Source organism: Equus caballus, chromosome 23, assembly GCF_041296265.1.
Source record: "Equus caballus isolate H_3958 breed thoroughbred chromosome 23, TB-T2T, whole genome shotgun sequence".
NCBI lineage: Eukaryota > Metazoa > Chordata > Mammalia > Perissodactyla > Equidae > Equus > Equus caballus.
The window spans coordinates 13967986-13990631 of record NC_091706.1 but is presented as its reverse complement, the minus strand read 5'-3'; the positions used below and the strand labels follow the sequence as shown (position 1 = coordinate 13990631).

Genomic DNA, 22646 nt, shown 5'->3' with positions numbered 1-22646 from the left:
AACATGTGCTATTTCCTTTCTGACAAAACACAAGGTTCTGGTTGGTATTTTGGCAAGTATGAATTTTTAATGAGCTGTATTTTGTATTCTTTCCTGTCATCACGTCTACATCACTGCTGAAAAGTTAAAGCTTTTGTGAAGCCATCCTTTTGTCACAGTGGGAACTGGGAGTTCCAATAGCTGTTTAAAGAGTAGACCCATTAACTTCACCCAGCGCCAGTCTCAGCAGTTTCACATCTGCGCTGGAGAAAATGGAGGACTGGCCTGAGATCAAGTTACATCAGAACTTGCCTTCTGAGCTGGGGAAGCTCCCAGAACAAGAGAGTTCGGGGCCCCTCCTCCAGTGCTGTCTTTGTTGCCTCTGGGTCTGTATCCCTCTGCTTGGCCCATGGAGCCCCCACACTCTAAGCCCTGTGCTCACCTCCTGTCCCTGCTTTCCTCCTGTCCAAGCCCTCCCCAAGGACACGTAAGGAAAGGTCCTGAGACCTAGCTTACAGAACAATGGAGAGAAAAGGAAGGCAGGCGAGCATTAATCTTAGTCACTTGTCCCCAAGGAGGGAGAGCTGATGCTCCATGGGCCACGTTAGTGGTGGGCTGCGTTTGTCCCAAAAGCAAGGAACAGGTTCCCAGGGTCTCTTCCCTGAAGACCTCAGGGACGAGTCAGCTGAGCAGCAGGAGCCCCTCATGCTTCCTTCCCCAAGTGGGCATCATACCTGGATCGGGGCTCACGGCCTGCCTTGCAGAGATGGGCCTGGCCACTTTCCCTCTTTTCTACCAGTAACTGAGTGTGCAAGGCAGTCCCATGTGGCTGGCTGAGAAAGGGCCTAAACCTGCTCACAGACCCTCCCTGCAGGTAGACCCTGAGGTCTAGTTCAGGCAGATCTAGGTTAGGTATGAGTCCTGTGAAGTTTTGGGTCCAGGTCCTGCTGTTCAACAGAGATGACCAGAAAGGGTGCGCCAAGAGCTGCCAAGGAGTGGAAGGTCATTAGCATGGCAGTACTCTGATTCCCAGCTGGCTGTCAGTTCTTTTTGTCTCTTCTATTGGTACGAATCTTGGTGGGGGGAGGGTAGGAGTAAGTAACTAGTACCCAAATCTCCATCAGTGAGCATAAACATAAGAGCACCACATAATCTGTGACGGCTCAGTGACGAGATTACAAAGAATTTCAAGCAGGAAAAGCAGCAAAAGGAACAAATAAAGACAGTCTTAGTAGGCTAGTATAGACAATGAATAAAATACTTATACTCTAAAAGCAAGGAAGTTAAGAGAAAGCTGAAGGGTGTTACATTACAAAGAACTTAGCAGAGCCTCAATGTGAATGCTTTTAGGAAAATAACACATATAAGAGGGTACTTGATATCATAATGTTAGAAATTAATTTATGTTAGAATGGATTTTCTAATTTTTGGCAAATATTTATTAGAAAGAGGAGGAAAAAGAAACACTTCATTCTACTGTGCAGGAAAAGGATGTGTAGAGCATCCTTCCCGAGAGAGCGGAGGAACAGAGAGAAACAGGGCCGGCGAGGGGCCCTCCCGCCTGGCCGGGGCTCATAGCACGGCCCTGCTTCCTCCCCAGGGCTAGTCCTTGTACTGTTGTGCTTGTACATTTCAAACTCTAATACCAGCCGTTCCTCAGCACAGTTTCTAAAAGGCATTTACAGACGCATGCCTTTTCATTCTGAGTTGCTCAAAGGGATGTGTGTGGCCTCTGCCTCCTCCACTTCTCACTCAGCAATGTGCTTCCCTGCTTGGGGCTGGTCACAGACCAACAGCACCTCTCTGGCAGCCCTGCTCAAAGGGAAGATAGGGATCCCGAGAAATCATGTGTGAAGCAGACCGAGGAGTCGCGGTGTTTGCTTACCCGTGAGTCTGGTCTTCAACTATTTCTCGGAGCATTTCTGAAATATGTTGCAGTGACTGGTGCCAGAGTCCCTGTGGGATATCTGTAGGTGGAGAGAGAGGAGATGAACTGAAGAAAAGTCAACGTATGAGGAATCATCTGCAGCTAAGATGGGAAGAGTTTTGTGGAAAAGGCCTTTCTTTCCTGGTCCATGGAACCCACACCGCCGCTCTCATGCTGTTCCCAGCCAGCACCATCTCTTAGGCGTGGGAAGAAGGATCCCTCAGTGTTGCACAGAACTAACTTCAAGGGCTCTTTGGCCCTGAGCCACGGAAGCAGACAGACTGCACAGGCTGCCCACCTGGGGATCTAGAAATGCTGTGTTGCAGAAGCCCTGGGTTTTTCCTTTTCTACCTACCGCCCCCGCCCCATCACTAATAATTGGTGATTTAAAAATACAAGGAGACTGTAATAAAACAGTCAACAAGGAAGTAGGAATGGCCTGCCCAACTGTTTTTCTATGATTGTGATGAATTCAGAATATGATTTCAGGTTTATAGTAAAGAAAAGGCCAGATAATAAAAATGCATGGTATGATACAAACAAATATCTTTTCTGGAGTAGTTTTTCTGGCTTCACAGTTATCCTGTGGTCTTAAACACATCTGAGCATGTAGGTATCTGCAGTTCTGAACAACATCTGAAAAACGTTGTTACCACATGTCCATGTAGTGACAGATTCTGTAATTAATACAGAGGAAGATAATGCAAGTGACAGAGCTCCACAAACATTACAGGTTAAAGATTGCGTCTTCTTCCTCCCTCCTCCGAATGCCCAGACTCTTGATCTGCAGCCTGTGAAGGCATTTTCATTTTCTTCAGTGTATGAGTTCTTTAGATACTTATTTTATGTCTCCCTACTTGCAGCTGCTGGACAGTCAGGGCTCATAAGTGATCCATCTTTTATACCCACAGGACTTCACAGTGGGCATGAAATCAACTTCTGATGAATAGAAGATACTACTATTAAAAAAACACTTCAATTTGTGAATATAACATTTATTTTTTCTGAAAGTAATACGGAGAAAACCATTCTAGAAACTAGCATAGGGGTTTCTTGTACTTCTGCTTGAATTTACTTATTTATTTTTGGACATAAATCTAGGACAATCACAGAAAGGAAAAGGTAAACAGGCTGAGTTCATGCCCAGAGACCACTTTCATCTTTTGTTTATGGATTTCCAAACTTAAAAAAGAACTCCAGCATTTTTTCTGGAGCTCACTCAGCTTCTCACATGGGCTGGCCTTGGGCTCTGTGATCTGCCTTCAGCTGTGAGGCACGCGCAAGAGAGTTACCGACTGTCTGTCCTGCTGTAGAAAGTTCCCTTGCTGTGCTCCCACAGGTCAGCTGCCACACTGCTGAGCAGAGACTGCCCCGGCCCAGCGTCCCCTCTACCTCTTGAGTCTGAGAGGGCAGTGTCAGACAGGTCCCTCTGGGTGAGAACCTGTATCTTTTAGAAAAAGGAAGAGAAATTTGGATTTTGTAAACTACTCTGAAACTTTGAATCGTCTGTTTTCCTCAAATGAATCTACTTCCTCAAGTCTCAGGAAGAAGTCAGGGAAAACACGGCATAAAAAGGAAACGTTGCTGCTACTGTTACGTCATCTTGCTCTTCCCTCTCCTCCTTCCTTCCACATCAGGTAGAGTGCCTCCGTCTACGGCAGAGTCTGTGCTTGTGTCCATGGGGCCCTTTACAGACTTCAGGCTTCAGAGGGAAAGGATGACTTTATTATCTATTTCCGAAATGTTCCTTCAACACAAGCTCGCAGGCATGTTAACAGGTCAACACCAGTTGAATTAAAGATGGAACGATTGCTTCCCCAAGTGGATCTGGCCTTTGGAAGGCTGGCAGATGCCATCAGAGAAGGCTGTGGTCTAACACACTTATTGAACTCTTTCAAAAGCCTTCCCTTGGCTTGGTTAGGAGAAATTTCCCCTAAATTTCTTTGGCTTCATTCATCATTTTATGTTTTCTTCTGCAATAAGGGGCACAGAGTAGAAAGAATGAAACACAAATAAACGTACTGTTTTACTCTAATTCAGCCAGGTCTTAGCCTATTCCTGGCATCCAGGTAGACCCGGCTGGCCCCAGCAGAGGCCTTGTGTTATCTGGAGCAGACTATCAAAACCTAACTAGAGGCGATTTTTTTTTTCCTTTTTTTTTTCTTTTGCTAAGTGATTATAACTGGAAAGTCAAGCAAATGCTCATTTCAAAATCCACAGAATGTGAGGCGTGAGAGCTAGAAGGATGTTAGAGATGACCATTCCACTTCCCCTGTTTCACAGACCAGGGACTGGGAGGGAGGGGTAGGATTTGTCAGTACTCTTCCCCAGAATTATTTAATACAGGCAGAACCAACCTCACATACCTTTCGGGTGCTGGAGTAGCGCCGTGACAAGAGATGGCGAAGCATAAGGAAAGTAGGTCCTCAGGGCAAACTTAAGCTACAATAGAACAGAAAGTTCAAAATAGCACGGACATTACGATCAGAAAGGGCGCTAAGAAAATACAAATGCTTGCATCATCTGCCAAAAAACCCCCAATAGTACTAACAGGGTCAGAGTGTTTTCTTAAACACTTATTTTTTAAAAAGATGTTTTCAACAACTTCGTAAATATGTTCCAGAAAGAAGAACCTTTTAAAAACCACCTTTTGGAATTTCAGGAAAATGAAGTTATACTCTTGATGTCCTTACATCAATTCTTTACCTTCCATGAACCCGACTGCACACATACATCTTCCCAGTAAGTGAGAGTTCCCAAGGCAGCTGTGCGATGCGAGCTGCTCCAGCATGGGCTCTGAGCAACAGCTGCAGCGGTCACAGCAGTCTGAGCGCCAAAGTGCCCTCAGAAGGCACAGACGCTTTCAAGTGCTTTAGTAAAAACTTGAGGTAAGATCTAGAAACAGTGGAGCACACAGGTTTAAGTGTAAAGCCCAAACTTGATAAGTTTTGGTAGATATGTAAATCCATGTGACTACCCCCCAATCAAGACACAGAACAATTCTCTCACCTCGAAAAGTTCCCCTGTGGCTCCACTCTACCGCGGCAGCCAATATACTGACTTCAGCAAGACCAATTAGCTTCGCTTATCCTTGAATTTCATATAAATAGAACCATAGAGTATGTATTCTTTTGTGTCTGGCTTCTTTGGCTCGAGGGTTTTTTTTTTGAGATTCATCCGTGTTATTGTGTATAAGTAGTTCACTCTTTTTTTATTGCTTAGAAATAGTCATTATATGAATATACCATAATCCATTTATTCATTCTCCTATTGATGGACATTTGGGTTGTTTCCATTTTGAGGCTATTGTGAATAAAGCTGCAATTAGCATTCATATTTACATCTTTCTGTGGGCATGTGCTTTCAGTTTTCTTGGGTAAATACTATAGGAATGGAATTACTGGATGATGGAACAGACGCTTGTTTAACTTTATGAGAAACTGCTATCTAGTTTTCCAAAGTGATCGTACCACTTCACACTCCCACCGCAATTGATGAGAATTCCAGTTGCTCCACACACTCACAAACACTTGGTATTGTGAATCTTATTAATTTGAGCCATTCTAGTGGGTGTGAAATGTTGCTTCCTCATGGCTTTACTATGCATTTTCCTGATGGCAAATGATGTTGAACAATTTTTATGTGTTTATTGCCAACTTATATATCTTTTTTGAAGTGTGTATTTAAGTCTTTTTTGTCTATTTTTTAAAACTGAGTTGTTTCTTAGGTAGTTGTAAGAGAACTTCATATATTCTGGACACAAGTTCTCTGTCAGATACATACATTGAAAATATTCTCTCCCAGCTGGTGGCTTGCTTTTTCCTTTTTTCAACAATGTCTATCAAAGAATAGAAGTTTTTAATTCTGGTGAAGTCTAATTTATCCATTTTTCTCCTACAGTTAGTGCTTTTTTGCATCCCTTCTAAGAAATCTTAGGTTCTACCAATGTCAAAGAGATATTCGTGGGGCCAGCCCAGTGGCAGAGTGGTTAAGTTTGCACGCTCAGCTTCGGCAGCCCAGGGTTCGGAGGTTCAGATCCTGGGTGCAGACCTCACACCACTTGTCAAGCCATGCTGTGGCAGCATCCCACATAAAACAGAGGAAGACTGGCACGGATGTTAGCTCAGGGCGAGTCTTCCTCACACACACACACACACACACACGCATAGATCCTCTCCTATGTTTTCTACTAGGAGCTTTATAGTTTCAGCATTTATGTTGAAGTCTATGATCCATTCAAACTAATGTTTGTGTTTCGTAGGTAGAGGTTCATTTTTTCCTGTATGGATATCCAGTTGTTTCAGCACCATCCATGGAAGAATTTCCTTTCTCCATTGAATTGCCTTGGCATCTCTGTCAAAAACCAATTGGCCATAGATATAACGGATGGACTATATATGGTTATCTAGATCTAGATATATTTCTGGACTCTATTCTGTTCCACTGATTTATGTCTTGTTGCCAAGACCTCACTGCCTTAATTACTCTAGCTCAAAGTCTGGAAATCAGGTAGTGTGAGTCCTCTGATTGTTTTTTTTTTTTTTTTTTGCTTTTGTTTTTCAAAATTGTTCCGGCTATTGCAGGTCCTTTGCATTTCAACATAAGTTTTAGAATCAGCTTGTTAATTTCCGCTTTGAAAAGTCTGCTGGGATTTTGACTGGGATCAACAGATCAATTTGGGGAGAAGAGGCATCTTAATAATTACGAATATGGTTTCCCTCTTCACATATTTAAGTTTTCCTTAGTTTTGTTCAGCAATGTTGCACAGTTTTCAGTGTGGAGGCCTTATACACCTTTTGTTAAATTCACTCCTAAGTATTTTATATGTGACTGTGGATTTGTTTATTTCTCTTTTTACTTCTATCAGTTTTTGCTTCATGTATTTTGCAACTCTGTTGCACATATCCATTTATAATTGGTATTTCTCTTGGTGACCTGGCCATTTTGCCATTATGGAATGTCCCTCTATCTCTGGTCAAACTCCTTGTCTTTTTTTTTTTTTGAGGAAGATTAGCCCTGAGCTATCTACTGCCGGTCCTCCTCTTTTTGCTGAAGAAGACTGGCCCTGAGCTAACATCCATGCCCATCTTTCTCTACTTTATACATGGGACGCCTACCACAGCATGGCTTTTGCCAAGCGGTGCCACACCCGGCACCCGGGATCCCAACTGGCGAACCCCGGGTGCCGAGAAGCGGAACGTGCGCAGTTAACCACTGTGCCACTGGGCTGGCCCCAAACTCCTTGTCTTGAAGTCTATTCCATGTGCTGCTAGTAGAGCCACACCAGCTTTCTGGTGCTGATTATTTGCATAGCATATCTCTTTCCCTCCTTGCACTTTAATTGATCTGTGTCTTTATCATTAGAATAGGTCTCTTGAAAACAGCATATAGGTGGGTCTTGTTTTTTTATCTAGTCTGACATTTTTGCCTTTTTACTAGTATATTTGGTTAATTTTCATTATTAATGTACTTGTGGCACGTTTGGATTTAGGTCTATCTTTTGACATTCGTTTCCTTTTGTCCCGTCTATTTTCCGTTCCTCTGACAGCCCACAGCTCTGTCTCCTGACACCTCAAGTCAATCAGATTGTGCCTGGAGTACGGCCAGCCCAGCCTTCACTCAACCTCCCTGACCCTCACACGAGAGCCCCCGGGGGAAAGTTAGGAGACCCAATGTGGTCTCCTTTTTCAAGGCGGGAACCCCCTCCAGGTACTATCGCTTTGCTGGTTGCTCTACAGCACCTTCAAATAGTTTTAAAAAGTATCTTGCTCAGAGTGTACAATTCTCACCCGCGGGAGACTGAGTCTAGTGCGTTATCATGCTCTGCCCCTAGAACCTGAACTCATGTGCTGTTTGTACTGAGCCATTATGCAAGTTCCGAAAAAGTGGCTTGTCATGACAACCTTAAGTTTTTTTGCCTACTAGTTTGACTGGCACATTGATGCAGCTGCAGTGTGCTCTCCAAATAAAACAAGGGTGAGAGGAAGGCTAAAAAGAGGATGAGCAGCACTGAAGATAAACATTTCTGACAACAGGAAAGAATGTGGATAAATGGGATTTCTCATAAACTGCTGGGGGAATGTAAATTGGCACAAACACGTATGAAAACAATTTGGCAGTAACTACAGAAGCTAAACCTTTGCATGCCTAATAACCACCCTAAGCATATATCCTAGAATGTTTAGAGCAACACTGTTTCTAAAAGAAAACAAAATCTGGAAAAAGCCCCAGTGCTCACCCCCGGAAAATGGCTACACTGTGGCACACTTTCCCAACAGAGCAACAGCCCGCGAAGCTACATACAACACAGCAAAATCTTGGTAACATGCTGAGCGGAAAAGCAAGGCTCAAAGACTGAAGACAGTATGCTCCTCTTGTTTGCTGTTTGTTTTATAAAGTGCAAAAACAAGCACAAGTAAAGAAAACATGGTTTAGGAAATCACGTATATATACAATCAAGGTATTTTCAGAAAAAGCAAAGGAATGATAAACATAAATTCAAGACAGTGGTTCCCTCGGGGGAGAAAGGCAGGGCTGTAGGACAGAGGAGGACCACGTGGATACAAGTAAGTTCATTTTATTAAGAATAAATATATGAATGAATGAATGAAATAGAAAAGAAGGTCATGCCTCGACCAAATAGGACACAGGGCATCGTACATCAAGGATTATGATTAATCTAAACATGGGCCCTCGGTAAGGCAGGGGATCAGTGAGGAGAGCGGCCATCAGTTAGAAAGGCAGGCCATCAGTAACAGCCTGAGAAGAGAAACAGCACACGTGTCTAGGAAGGCACTGCGAGGGAAGAGGCTATCGCTCTCATATTCTGAGCCCAAGGTGAGGGGCGATGAGTTTGTTTCTTTTTGGATCCCTGCCCTGCCTTCCACCAGGACCCAGCGTATGCCCCCCACACCACCAGACACACGTAGCCTGGGCAGGGTGCTATTCCAAAGTGAAAGCGACTGCAGCTCCAGTGCAAATCCATAGTGCCAAGGCCAACACGGCGACTCAGGAGCACGGCAGACAGGAAAACCGGACTCAAACTAACACTACAGAGCAACACTTCTTTCACCAGCGTCCTCCACCCCAACCTAGGCGTGTTCCAGGAGTCAAAGGGAGAGGTTTTCTAGATGCTGGCTCCTAATTGGGAATATAAAGAATGTACAGGGAGGATAAAAGATATTTATAATTACATCTCAAAATAAGTATAAGGGCCAGCCATTGCCTCTCAGCAGAGCTCTCCTCCCAAATTCCAGGCTGGGTACCATTGATAACTCTGTTTGTCTACAGTCTAGCTAACTTCCCTAGGGAAAGAGAGGGTGGGAAAAAATACATCATAAATATTTATCATTGCCTTAAAAGCAGAAGCATCTGCTCAAACCTGTGGGGTTTCTTTGGCGTAGGGGTATGGGATTAGTAGAGCTGAGCATCACAACGCTGCTCTCCTGAGTCCAATTCTGGAAAGCATCACAAGGGACCACAGGGTACCTCACAGGAAGCTGCAGTGGACCCGGGCACTAGACCAGGAAAAGCACCACAGAAACGGTAGGCCTGTGGCCATTAGCAGTAAAGGCCCATCAAACACCCGAAGGCGAAAGCTCTCTGGTAGAAAAGGTCCCCGTGGCACATGGCGCGCCTGCCAATGGGATCCCGCAGCGTGAGTCTTCCCGCAGGCCCCAGGCCTGGCTTCCTGCTTACTGACTGTGTCCAGTGGACACCTCTTGGTCACTGCCATTCCCAGCTCCTCCTCTACAGTTATTCAAATCTTTCCTTGTCACTCTCACTATCTCCTTTCTCTCCAGGAATCTGACTCACATTGGGGTCTCTGATAGGAAAGGAAACTCTAATAATTAAGAATGTCCAGTATTGCTTTGTAAGGAGCGGCATTTCGTTCTTAGCACACGCCACAAAGACTCCAGAAGACCTATCACTGGCTTAGGAGCAACAGAGTCTGGCTCAACAGACAGGATACAACACAGGCCTGGAAAATTCATCCTCCATGTCACGCTGGCATGACAGAGTTCTCTGATACAACAGTGGGTACCAGGGCACAGGGCCGGCAAGAACTATTTTCAATTAAAATGGTTTTACCTTTGCTGAGGCATTCATTTGGAAACTTTCTTCATGAGCAAAACAGTCTATCAAAATCACGGAAAATAAAGTGCTCCTTTCTGGTGATTAGCCAAAGACTCTTAAAAGTCTTTTTTCCTTTGGGAAATGAATAATATATGCAACATAACAGACCTGCTTGTTTTCTTTTTCCAGAGCTTCTAAGAAACACCGTGTAAACACTTGAATGGTGGCCAGGATTTCTGGGGCTCCATCAGTTTCCAGGAGTGCGTACCTGAGCAATGCAAAGTCAGATCACAACACATTTAATGATTAATCTGCAAACACGTGAACCTGAAGTGTGAAAGGGAAGAGTGGAAATCTTCTTTTTGTGCCACAAGCTTCAGCAGTACCTCGACTCATCAGACTTCAGTCCTTGTGTGAAAACACGAGAAATTGGTCACTCGTTTTCTAAATATTTTCTAAAATTGCCATGTGCAGAGTACCCTTTCTTGGTTTTTAAATTATTAAGCACTGTGTATCCCTTCCACACAGGCCTGAATGCTCTTTACAAATATTTGCACACCGTATGCTCAGATATGCAACACCAACAGACCTTTTGCTTTTTTAAACAGAAAGAGAGCTGCCCAAGGGCATAAAATGGCTCAGTCAAAGCGGGGGAAGAACATGCGTGGACCTGGTTTGGTTTCCATGCATTTTCATACAACTAACTTTTCTTTATGTTTAAACAAAAAAATCACCTCAAATTTTGCTAAGCTTAAACTAAAAGCAGCAGCCTGACTTCCTTCTATGCTCATTTAGTTTAAAGTTAGTATGTTTCAAGACCAAGCCAAGTGCTAGGTTATTTGCTGTTGTAAAAATTCCTCTCCCCAGCGTCTGCTGTCTGCCTAGGGGCCTCTCCTCTGAGTGTGAGGAGGCTGGGGGTGGACGGGGGGGCACCCCGGCTGAACCAGCACCCGGGAAGGAGGCTGGAAACATTCCCCGAGTGACGAGCTCCCCAAGAGGGTCCAGTCTCCACTAAGTCCAGCCATAACCCGTCCTGGTGTCCACTGGTCTTCTTTTCTCTCACCACCTGTAAATCCAACACATTTCCCAAGGAGTACTCATATTTACAAAATAAAAATTAATGTGTTGTAAGATAACACAACATAGTTGATTGTGCCTTTCAGAAGAGCTAAGAACAGATTTATTTATTTATTTTTCTGAGTCTTCCTTAGCTTTAAAATCCTTTAAAAAGATTGGTCAGCCCTCATGTGGTGAAGGGAGTACACTGCTACCCTATATTTTGAGCTGAGAAAAATCCTACATGAATATTTAATGATTTAATATCTAGTCCAACTCTGTTTTTCTACCATTATTATTAGAATTTTAGAAGGTTAAAAAAAGAAGCTATCTTAATTCTTAGGCATTGGCTTTTAAATATATACCGACATTTATATTTTACCAAAAAGCTTAGAGGGGTAAGATAGAATCACAAGCTAATTTCTTCATGGTACAGCCAGAGACTACGACAGAATTTTTTCCTCATATTTGTAAACTGAGCATTTTTAGATGAATTACTAGCAGAAACAGCACAACGTTTACCTGAATGTTTCGTCAACAATTCTGAATATGGCAGGGTGGCAGGCGGCTTCAGGCTGTGAAGGAGGAGATCATGAGAAATTAAAATATCAGAAGCATTTCACCAACAGCGACTTGCCGCTATCAGGCAAATGAGTTGTCCAGAAGTGCTGGTGTCTAGAAAACAGGCATATTCCTTTGGGTTAGAAAAAAGAGTCACCAGTGCGTGGGAGAAGCCAAGTGCCCAAGCCCGAGCGCCCGAGCCCGAGCGGTCCTCGTGGGGCAGGGCTCACAGACAAGCTTTACTTCCTCTCCACACTCCTGTGTGTTCCACAGTTTCTAAAACAAGCCCATCGGATCCAGAAAAAAGAGTTAATAAGTATCATGGAAAATTAAAAATACACCTTCAACCAGCACCCTGCAGTGAAGACGCAGGGTCTGCCTGTGTGGCTAGTCTTCCGTCATGTGCCCGTGAGCCTGAGCTCCTCACACGGCCCAGAATGGCGTGCAGCTCAGCTCTGGGCCACTCTCTTTTCACTCTTGCGCACTGGGTAACGAGTACGTAATAGCTTAGAGTCATTGTTGAGGAAAGCAGTGACGACTACGTGCTGGACTCAACACCAGGTCTTAGTGCACTACAAAGTCAGAGCTCAAGTTATTTAGGATAAAAAGAAGGTTGATGAAAAGAATAAAGACACCATCATCGTGAACAAAGAAAGTGATCTAATTTATCCTGAGAAAGTTTCTTTTTTGACAGTTTTTGATGGTTTCAATCTGCAGAAGCAGATCTCCGGCAGCCTGGGTGGGGCTTCCGAGGGCCTGATCCAGGCTCCCCATCTTCTGGCCAGAGTGCGACCCATGAGACAAAGCCCGACGAAAATGCCATTTACACTCTAAAACAGGCATTTTATGGTAGTATCCAAATGTGAATGGAATAGGCTCTGTGGAGAATTTTTCTAGTCATATTGCACCTAATATGACTAGCTTTGGGAAACACTTTTTCATAGCACCCTCAATAAGAAAAAAGAAAAAAGGATATGCTTTGCCTCTCAAGTTTTCTGGACCACACTGAAGAACGGGACCCCTCCCGACAGACTTTCTTCTCCTCTCTTGTTTGTGCCAGCACTTCGAGTAGCAACACTGAGCGTGTGCCACCTAGCGTTCAGACGCTGCCACTACAGAAGGCTGTGGCGAGAGCACAGCCACCTGTTAAAATGGTAGCATGACTTCCTTTTAACTGTGAAGAGGGAGCTGTGTGATGTGCAAGTCACAAACCTCTACTCTTTAAGCAGAGTAATCCACGCTCCCTAATCCTTCAGTGGTGTGCAGTTTTACCTAAAAGAAACCAACGAAAAATCCTCACTGATAGATTCGTTACGCACTCAGGAGAGCAATTTGGCAGAACTGCAGTTCAACAGAAGAGAGGCAGGTTACGTCTAGGTTTCGATCTCAGGCAAGTCAGTTAATCTCCCTACTTCTCAGCCTCATTGTAAATAATAGCAGTTATTAAGAGCTCACTGGATATATGCCCAGAAAATACCATAAAACTTTCTACATATTTATAATGGAAAAATCAAATGAGAAGCGAAAAGCAAACTGCATATCTTGAAGAAGTGTAATTCATCAAATTTGCCAGAACAGTTTTTCAAAGTTTCATACATAGTCTCTTGAATAAGAGTAGTTAAGGCCAAACAACACTGCCACACGCCCATGGGCAGACACACAGACCATGAAAATGTACAATAGGAAGCCAAAATTGAAAACGGTAAAACAAAACCATTCATTCTGTTCTAAATGGCCTAACTACCCCAGAGCCACTCTATAAATTTGATACTGTTAGAAAATCATTCAATATTAATTATGGCGATTTCCGAATGCCAAAGAAAAGGATGATCCAATGTGTAGAATAGGGCTACCATGAACATCAAGGGGGGAGTGAGAAAGTCTCACTCAACTTGTTGAAAGAGGACTAGAGCTGGACAGATTTTTCTTTCACACAGTATTTTCCAGCAAAACAGCTCAACCTGCTGTTTTCGACGTCTCAGCCCTGGGTGCAGCCTGCTCGTGCTCTCCACGTCAACGAGCTCTCCTCTGACCGCCTGCTGCCCAAGTGCTTGAGACCTTTGGTTGCTCCCAGCCTGCTTTCACAATGGTTTTAGCTTTAGAACAGGTAAGATGCCAGGAGCTAGGGAACCCTTCTGAGACAGCAACAGCAGATTTGGGTTTTAAGCTGGTCTCCTGTGCCCCCCCCAGAGCTGTGAACAGCTTTCTCACCCGCAGCCCTTACTGATGGTTTTAAAATGAGCCTCTTCACACTTCCTGAGCACATAATTTCAGGGTCAGTGCGTCCCCTCGTCCCCTCGTGAAGCCTGGAGCGCTCACAGGCCAGGCATGTGTCCCAGTGACGTTGAATCACAAAGGCAAACTGAAGCTGCTTTTCTTATCAAGGGAATGTTGCCGATAGAATTAAAGTCTTAATTACGCTTCTTTGGAAGCCATAAATTTCCCCCCTAAAGAAGAGGCAAACATTTAACCCCTCCGTGTCCTGTTTTATCTGTAAAATAGGACCCTCCAGTAACATAGCACAGGCCACTCTGCCAGCAGAGCTCCAGGCCCAGCTCTGATGCCCCACAATCTGGGCAATTATCTTTTCAGTAAAAATGAGGAAAAGAAAAGGAAATCTCTCTTGGGTTCCATCTGTTTGTCTGTTTTTCTCCATCCTACCAAAATCTGTTCCTTCTCAAGCTCTCCTCTTCTCCATCTGGCCATGTACAGATTATTTCAAGTCTAGGGAAACCATACCATCAGGAGACCATAACATGAGTTCCGCCCTTCTTCCCCCCTGTCACGCTGCCCCAGTCCTTTCACTGAATGTCGGAGGATGAACGGAGACGATGATGGAGAGCTCCAGACTCTGGCCTCCTTTTCTCATGGCCCAGATTGTTCTGTTGGGTGTGCATCTCCTGCCCTTATCCCATGGCTACCCAGGACTGTACTGTTGATCTCCTCTCTGCCAAGAACAGCTCATTCCCATCCTTCAAGAAAATAAGAGAAGACAAAGTCAACACAGAAGAAATGCACAGTGGCCGTGTCCTCCAGGCCTGCGTTATGGGGAGAGGCCAGCTTGTCACTCTGTACCATGAATGGTACAGCACTGATGCTGGCTCTCTGCCCTGATGTCTAATCTGTTATTTTCATCTGGATTCATCAATGATTACAAGCCACTTGCCACTTGAAAGAAGCCTGAGAACAGGGAAGAACAGAATTCTGAGCAAGAAATTTTTCCTTTTTTTTTTTTAATCATTTTCTGATTCTCTGTGTGTGTGAGAATATAAGGAAAGGCAGAGAAAGAGAGAAAATATAAACTAGAAAGGGAAATTATACTGTGATTTGAGGTAATTCACAGACAAAAGTGAATGCTTCACAAAAAATAAAAAGGCAGTGAAGAAACAGAAAAAAAATTCTCAAGTCTTTTTCATTTATCAACCTTCATAGTAATATATTTTCTCCTAAAAAATAAAGAGGGGGAGTGCAGCCGAGAGATAAGAAGCTGAAGTTCAGTAAGCCTGGAACAGATTCTCCGTCATAGTCTATTTTGATGTGGCTCAAATACTTGACTGAGGAGCAGTCGTTCTTCTTTAAAGGAGGGGCTGCGGGCGGCCTTCCCGGCAGGTCGCCCAGCCTGCGTGCAGCCCCTTCCAGACCGCTGTGCCCTCGACAGGTGCCAGCCCTGCGCCAACATATGTCTATAAATTGCAGGGCGACTATATTCGTTTAAAAAACCTTTCTTTTTAGAAAAAGGATTCTTCATAAGATAGATTTCAACAGTAAACTCCTTTACTGAGTTCAAAACCAATTTGTTTTTTTTAAAAATCTACTTATATAAAAATCCTTCATATTTATCATGCAAAATAAGGCACTTTCATAAATATGTATTTTTTATTATGCCATTTTCTTCTTGTCTACTTTCTAAATACTAGACATAAGACTGTAAACATCCCTTTTACATTTTAGAATCTATTTTGTTTCAAAACATTCAAATTTCTTTCAACCAATTTGAGCTGGGAAAAATCATTCTTTTTAATCTTTACCAGACGTTGTTTATACCACAAGCAATTTTTTTCAGCCCTCCATAACGCAATTATTGTTTAGCTAGTGATAAATCTGTCATTTCTCGGCTTTAAAAATAAAAAGAACAACTTCGGCGCCCAACGGAGCGGCGCGTTTCAAGCTTGCCGCGCTCGAGCGGGCAGCGGCGCGGCGCGCGGGCCGGGGGCGCCCGGGGTGGCGGCGCGGGCGGCGGCTCCTCTCCGCGGGCTGCCGCCCCTCGCTCGGCCTCAGAGCGCCGTGAGCCCAGGCGCCGGGGCCCCGCTGCTGTTTGCCTTTTTCTCTCTCCCCTCTCTCCGCCCGGTTGCGAAGCGGGGCACGCACAACGGGGAAAAGAGAGCCGGGCCTCCCCTCCCGGACATGCGGGGGCATCTGGCGCCCCCCCGAGGCCGGCGCGGGGAAGTGCAGCTGCCGACCGAGAAGTGGCTCTCCGCAGGGGCGCTTTTACCCCACCGCTGTTACCTGCTTCAGCTTTGTTCAATTACATGCATCACATTTAAGGGTTCACAAGAGAAATGCTTAAAAGGCTGGTAATGAAAACGAGGAAAAGAAAAGCCTAGAACATCAGTAAGAAGTTATTCAGGCACAGAAACCTGGCATCATCCAGGACTTGGAGTTAATTCTTAGGATAGTCTTTACTAAATGGGCATTGTGTTTGGAATTCTGCGTAAAGGATGTTTCTCTTCCTTTTGAAGGGGCTGCGGCTGACTCTCGTGCGGAGGAAGGAGAGGACCCAAACCATCCCACCTCCGGAGGCCACGGAGGACGCTGAGGCACCTGCCTGGCGCTCATTCTTACGCTCTCATCAGATCAAGAATAATTTTCCCCCCAGCTTTACTGAGGTTCACTTCACAAGATAAAGAATTACTTTTAACTGAGCAATGAAAACTTTCAGTAGGAGAGAGTGTTTTCAGTACGAGGAGTGTTTTCTGATTTAAAATCAGAATAAACAAAACCCCAGACCAACCGGGCCTCCCTTCTCCTTCTCCCTGCTCTTGCCCTGCTCCCTCCCTGCTCCCTGCTTCCCCCTGCTCCCTCCCTGCTCCTTGCTCCCCCCGGCTCCCTGCTCCCTCCCTGCTCCCTCCCTGCTGCTTGCCCCCCTCGCTGTCCCCCCCCCCCCCCCGTTTCCTCCCTGCTCCTTGCTCCCCACTGTTCCCTGCTCTCCTCCAGTCCCCTCCCTACTCCCTCCCTGCTCTCTGCTCCCCCCTCCCTACTCTGTCCCTACTCCCTCCCTGCTGCCCCCCTTCTCCCCACTCTCTTGTGGGCAAATCTGTCTGCGAAGGCCAGGGAGCAGCCCCTCTGGGCTCAGCTTGAGGGGCCGGCAGTGTGAGGGCTCAGCCGATTCAGGAGCGAGTGGAGGGCATGGGAACCAGGGTCTGACTGGCCCTGGCATGCTGCAGGGCCACCAGGCACAGCGCCACCCTGCCCCCAGCCAGCACTTTTCATTCAAATGCAGAATGTAAACAATAGCTTTCTGGGCTCCACAAACACAACTGTAACTGGAAAACACAACATCCCTCTGATTCGGGGCCAGCCTTGGGAAACCAAACAGTGCCAAGAAAGCTGCATAATTAGCAAGTGGCTTTCACTGCTTTTGGTGACATCAGTTTCTAAGGTCAGGTCTGAAGCTATGGACTACAGTCTTTCAGTGCCTGCTCTGTCAAGGGAAACACAAGACCATCTGCTTTTGAAAAGTGTCAGCCTGCACAGTACATGACAAACTGGGGTTAATACTGCAATTTATTTTGGAGCCAGCAAATGCAGCAGGTGGTCATGTACTTGGGGGGACAGTCCAGCCCATGGAGCCAGAGCAAGTCTCAAAAGTAAACAGGTTTTACAAACTTATTTTTATTTTAGAAGTCAGAAACATACATATGCATCTAGAACTCAAGTGCTGTTGGACTAGCACCTTATTATTCACGGCCCTGATGGAAAGGACCAGGCCTCTGGTCCCCGAGAGGCCGAGGAACACTTGGGGAGACCACTTTACTTTGTACAACCTCTACCACACTTTTATCTTTTGTTTTTGTAACATTTTGGTAACTATAGAATTTCCAGGGCTAATTCTGGATAGTCCCAAGAGACGGAAACATAATTAACAGTGCTCCATATAAAATACACGTTACGTGGACCATCACACTTTAATTACTCTCAGAATACAACTCTAACGTAATAGGCATCAAGTTTCTTCTGGAGGAAAGCACAGCAGTCCCATGCTATCTGAGTCTTCAAGATCTCTCTGATACTTCTGCATGGTCCTGTCACTGCCCCAAGATACTTGCTGAGATAAATGAGTCAGATGATGCAATTAGGAAGCAGGTCTTCAGGTTACCCTTCTAATCGCTCGGTCACTCACAGGCCTATTCCAGCCTGCTTGGTTTTCTGACACTGCAGGCCCAGGATGCCTAAAGAGAACAGCCCACGCCAATCACAGACTTCCAGCTCCGTATTGTAATTACCTCCTCAAACCATAAGGCACGGAGAGGTCACATCCTGCCAATGCCACAATAAATTAAGCCAAATAACACCCTCTGGAATCCCCCTTTAACCATAATGGAGGCTCCAAATCGCTACGCACATGATCCTGATAAATGCTTTTGTAAATCAACTGACTTCGAAGCGGTTTGACGGAGCGAGATTAAACTATAAACTGGAGACTGGAGGTTAGACACTGCAACGTTTAACAGGAACGCCTGCTCCCTCTCTCATCCACGGCCCCGTCCTGTGCTTAGTGAAGTGCTGCTCAGGCCTCAGGGCTGCAGGTTAGGAAGGACGTAGAGAAGGTTCAAAGAACAAGCACAAGGTTGCAGAATGAAACCACGTTAGAAAGGCTGACGGAACTCAAATTTTCCTACAGGGAGAAGACAAAATTTAATCAGGACCTTGAAAGCAAAGAAATAGCTCAGCAACTATATTTTGCCACTGAAAAAGGACCAGAGAAAATTAAATTACAGCATGTACATTTAAGTTAGAAATAAAGAGATTTACCTGATAATAAATGTAATACTTGGAATGGGCTAGCAGGGAGCTTCTAAAAGCCTTTGTTTATTTTAAGTTTTATTGCAAATATTTTTATATAAGGTGTATTCTTATTTCTTGCCTTAATAATATGAAACTTCTGAATGATGAGGTCAAGTAGTAATTTTCCTAAAAAATCTCTCTTTGGGCTCTTTCATTCTTTATGCCTATCTTCCTTCCTTCCTTTCTTTTTTCCTATCAAACACTGTAAACTTCCAAAGAGCTAGGTCCCCCTCGCACACAGGTGAAAGCAGCATGGCTAGTGGCGCCTGCAGTGCTGCCCAGGCACCCGGGAAGCCCCGGAGCGGAAGGCAGAGGGACCCAGGAAGCGAGGGGAAGGCAGGCATGGCCAGGCCAATCACACGGTGAGCTGGCGCAGAATGTGTGGGACCTATAAAGAGAAATGGGATATGGGAAGAAGCCAATTGATTAAGTTATGATTCCCTTGCAAGTGTGCAAAGTGAAAGAGGAAGAAAGAAAACAGGAAGTTTCAACTGAATTAAATAAACAGAAGGTGCCTGGGAGGTGGGGGCTGTGTAAACTCGGCCAGCCTCGGAGCGCTCCATGCACAGAGCTTCACCCCGCAGCTCTCAGCCCAGGGGGGAAGGTGAACACTCTCCTGCCCAGCTTCCTAGCCACCGACTTAAGTTCTGACCGTTCACCATTTCCCTCTGAACTAATTTTCTCCATCTGTACAAGAGGAGGAAAATCTCTGCGCCGTTATCTCTCCCAGGTTACGAAAGCTAATGAGAAAACAAGTTCGAGTCCACTGAGGTCCCTGCAGGACAGATGCCCCGGGAGCACGGCACCTGCAGTTTCCAAATTGTTTCTTCCAGGGTGCACTGGTCACTATTCTTGTTCTTATAAAGCGCATATAAATCCCCAAGCTGCCTCCTACAGAGGGAAAACGCCCCGACTGGTCAGGTTCTGAGACCGCAGGTGAGCCCAGCCCGCCTGCCGTGGGATGCGAACGTGGGGCCCTTGACTCCCCAGGACTGAGAAGTCCCCAGTATGAGGGGAGACAAGGGAGGGAGCCTCTGCACAGAGGGAGGGTTCAAGGCTGGCAGGCTTACACCAAAAGAGAACTTACAGAATTCTTACTTGTTTTTGTTGTTTTAACCATATTTCTGGGGTTTTGTCTTGAGTGTTTTATTTTTCCTGTAGTGAAGAGCTAAAAATTTATTTTTTGAATATTTTTCTTTGTTAATTTACTCCTCCTCTTGTTTATAAGATCTTCATTTTTTAAAACTTACTTTTCATCTGAAAATAAATACTGTTTTAAAAAAGTGTGCCCTAATATCAATTTTGGTGAATAAGCAGTATAAAGTGCAACAGTAAGAAGATCTCGAATCTCCCTGTTTTCAATTCATGCTCCAAGTACGCGGAAAAGCCCCTACATGAGGTATTTTTAAACTAAAATGTAGATACATGATCATTTTAAAAGGCGCCAACTGCTCTCGTTTACACTTTCCCCTGCCTTGACTGAAAGAGATGCCCAGCATCCTCCGTGAGGACGTTCCTCCTCACCAAAGCCCAGCGCGTACCAGCGAGGAATCTCTCACGAAGCGTTCGATCCTCAGAAAATTTCTCTCACTGGAGATTAGCTTTTCGAAAAGGTGCAGCATTGCTTTTTCAAGGCTGGGAAGGTGCCGAAGCCAGAGGCAGACTACCGCGGACGTGGGGAGAGAAATCTTCTTCCTTTCAGTAAGAAAGAAACAAAATTTTAAATAGAAATGGGTTACTAAAGAAAGAAGATTGAGAGTTCAAAATGCAATAACAAATCCAATTTGTGAATCTTCCTCATCGTCACAGCAGCACTTAATATTTACAGTATCAGTGAATATCTACCAAGTATTCATTTGCAAAATAATGTGAATATGCTTCCGCTTCAACTCAAGAAACTAGAGAAATGCTCAAAGAAATGCTTTCAAAAAGGATATATATATAGTGTTAGAAGAAAGAGAGTGATAAAAAAATCTGATGGAAAAGGTCTTGAGATATTCAGGTAAATGCAGTCCCTAATTTAAGAAATAAGTATGTTTGAAAGTGCATCATAATGGTTAACATGTGGAGTCAGACCTGGGTCTGAGTCCTAGAGCCACCACTACTAACTATATGACCTTGGGAAAGCTACTTAACCTCTAAATCTCAGTTTACTCATCTGTAAAATGGGCCTATCTTCCTCATAGTGTTGCCAGAAGAATCAAATGCAATGACAACACATTGCACAGTGATTGATACCCAGCAAATGTTCAATAACTGAATTGTAAATCTGTTGCTTGAAAGTTACAATACGGTTTCCTTTAGTAACAATTTCATGAATGGTGGTTATGGCTTGGTTGGTCCATAGCTGATCCACAGCATGACGCTCTATAGACCCCAACCATTTTATGTACTATGTTTCTAGAAGAAAATGTATTTGGAGGTTCCTCCTGTGTCAGGTCAGTGAATCAGCGGAATGTACTTCCCCTCCTGGGAGGGAGGACGAGGGAGACATCTATCTAAACGGAGCTGCTGGTGGTGGCCCTGGCACAGCAGCAGGGCTGTCCCCACAGGGCCTTCCTGGGAACACTGGGCCTATTCTGGCCTGGCGGCACTTTCTTCTTTGGTCTTTCTTCTTTCAGCCATGCTTGTCCAGGGCCTCTTGCCCTTTCACCTGCACCATCACACACAGCAGAGCACTTTCTAGGTTCTGCCAAAGACGTTTACTCCATTAAATAAGAAAACCAAAAGCTGGGGTCACAGAGGTCCCCCATTACCCAACAGCCCCTTCAATGTCTTTCCCTTCACCATCACTTCTGGGCCATTTCTCTGCAGGAGCTGGCGTGAAGCCCAGGGAATGGGTACGGGGGCAAGAAATGAACAGGCGGTAGACACAGGGCAGCAATTTCTACTGGTTCCTGTTTTTCTTTTCCTTCAGTGTAACTCCTGTAGACCTTGTCCTGGATTAACTCTAGGGCAAGACTGGAAGAAGCTGAAGAGCTGGAGAGACTGTCACAGGAGCGGGCAGAGGGGTAGGAGAAAGGGTAGAAGAGATGGCCCTCTTCCCACTCTCTTTCTGGTCTCACATTCTCACCTTGAACTTCAGCTTTTCCGGGGAGTCTTGCAGGGTCCCTTCCCCCTCCCTCTCTACACATGACAAAGAAGAACTGCCACGGTGTCCCCAACCCTGCATCACCTGGCACATTTTGGGTCCACACTCTAGGTGTCCTCTAGTGTGGCATCGGTGCTTTGGACTGCCATTGCCATGCGTTGGTGTTAGTGCCATTAAGTGGATTCCGACTCCTAGGGACCCTGTGTCCGACAGAGCAGAACCCTGCCTGGTCTTTTTGTACCACCCTCTCATCTTCCAGAGCTGGATCAGACAATGCTCTGCTGCTATTCATAGGGTTTTCATGCCCAATATTTTTGGAGGTATGTGGCCAGTTCTTCTTCCTAGTCTGTTTTAGTCTGGAAGCTCTGCTGAAAGCTGTCCACCATGGGTGACCCTGCTGGTATTTGCAACACCGATGGCAGAGCTTTCAGCATCGCAACATGCAGTCGCCACAGGGTGACAACTGACAGATGGGTGGTGTGGTTCCCTGACTGGGAAACGAACCCAGGCCATGGTGGTGAGACAGCTGAGTCTTAAACCAGACCAGCAGGTCCCCTGCAACCTCCCCTATTATACTCAATGGCAAGGAGCTGGTGATCATTCATTCAAGGAAGATAACTTGAGCACTTCCTGTGTGGTACTCAAGGTGCCAGGTACAGGCCAAACAATTGGGAACAAAACAGACCTAGTCTGTACCCTTAGCAGTCCAGGGCCCATCAGGAGGTATACAAACGTACACCAAATTGTGATGAAGGCAATGAAGAAGAAAGACAGTCTGGGGTGAGAGAGAATAACAGAAGGGGCTCAACTGAGATTGGGTGCTCAGGGACGGCCTCTCCTGCTGAGTTGGGATTAGCTAGGTGAAGAGTAGCAGGAAGAACGTTCTAGCAG

The 22646-nt window shown here is 45.2% G+C and overlaps 2 protein-coding genes across 16 annotated transcripts in view; one reads left to right on the top strand and one right to left on the bottom strand.

Annotated features, from left to right (window-relative positions):
- Positions 1 to 16609, top strand: part of AOPEP (aminopeptidase O (putative)) — a 377169-nt gene extending 360560 nt beyond the window's left edge. Inside the window, exons 16-17 of one of the 5 annotated variants that reach the window (XR_011431756.1) lie at positions 7455 to 7615; positions 16339 to 16609. Coding sequence is in view for 2 of the 5 variants with exons in the window: in XM_070249063.1 (XP_070105164.1) it covers positions 16339 to 16503 (165 nt within the window). In the remaining 3 variants the exon portion in view is untranslated. Of the gene's footprint in view, positions 1 to 7454; positions 7616 to 10171; positions 11128 to 16338 lie in introns of those variants that run through there. The other 4 variants (XR_011431755.1, XR_011431757.1, XM_070249063.1 and 1 more) reach the window with 4 other exon arrangements.
- FANCC (FA complementation group C) overlaps positions 1 to 22646 on the bottom strand; it is a 244233-nt gene that overhangs the window by 13701 nt on the left and 207886 nt on the right. For all 11 annotated transcript variants that reach the window (XM_023627664.2, XM_023627665.2, XM_070249072.1 and 8 more), the window contains 5 exons: positions 20206 to 20359; positions 11561 to 11613; positions 10151 to 10250; positions 4273 to 4348; positions 1865 to 1946 (listed from right to left, as the gene is read on the bottom strand). In XM_023627664.2, the coding sequence (XP_023483432.2) occupies positions 1865 to 1946; positions 4273 to 4348; positions 10151 to 10250; positions 11561 to 11613; positions 20206 to 20359 (465 nt within the window). The remainder of the gene's footprint in view (positions 1 to 1864; positions 1947 to 4272; positions 4349 to 10150; positions 10251 to 11560; positions 11614 to 20205; positions 20360 to 22646) is intronic.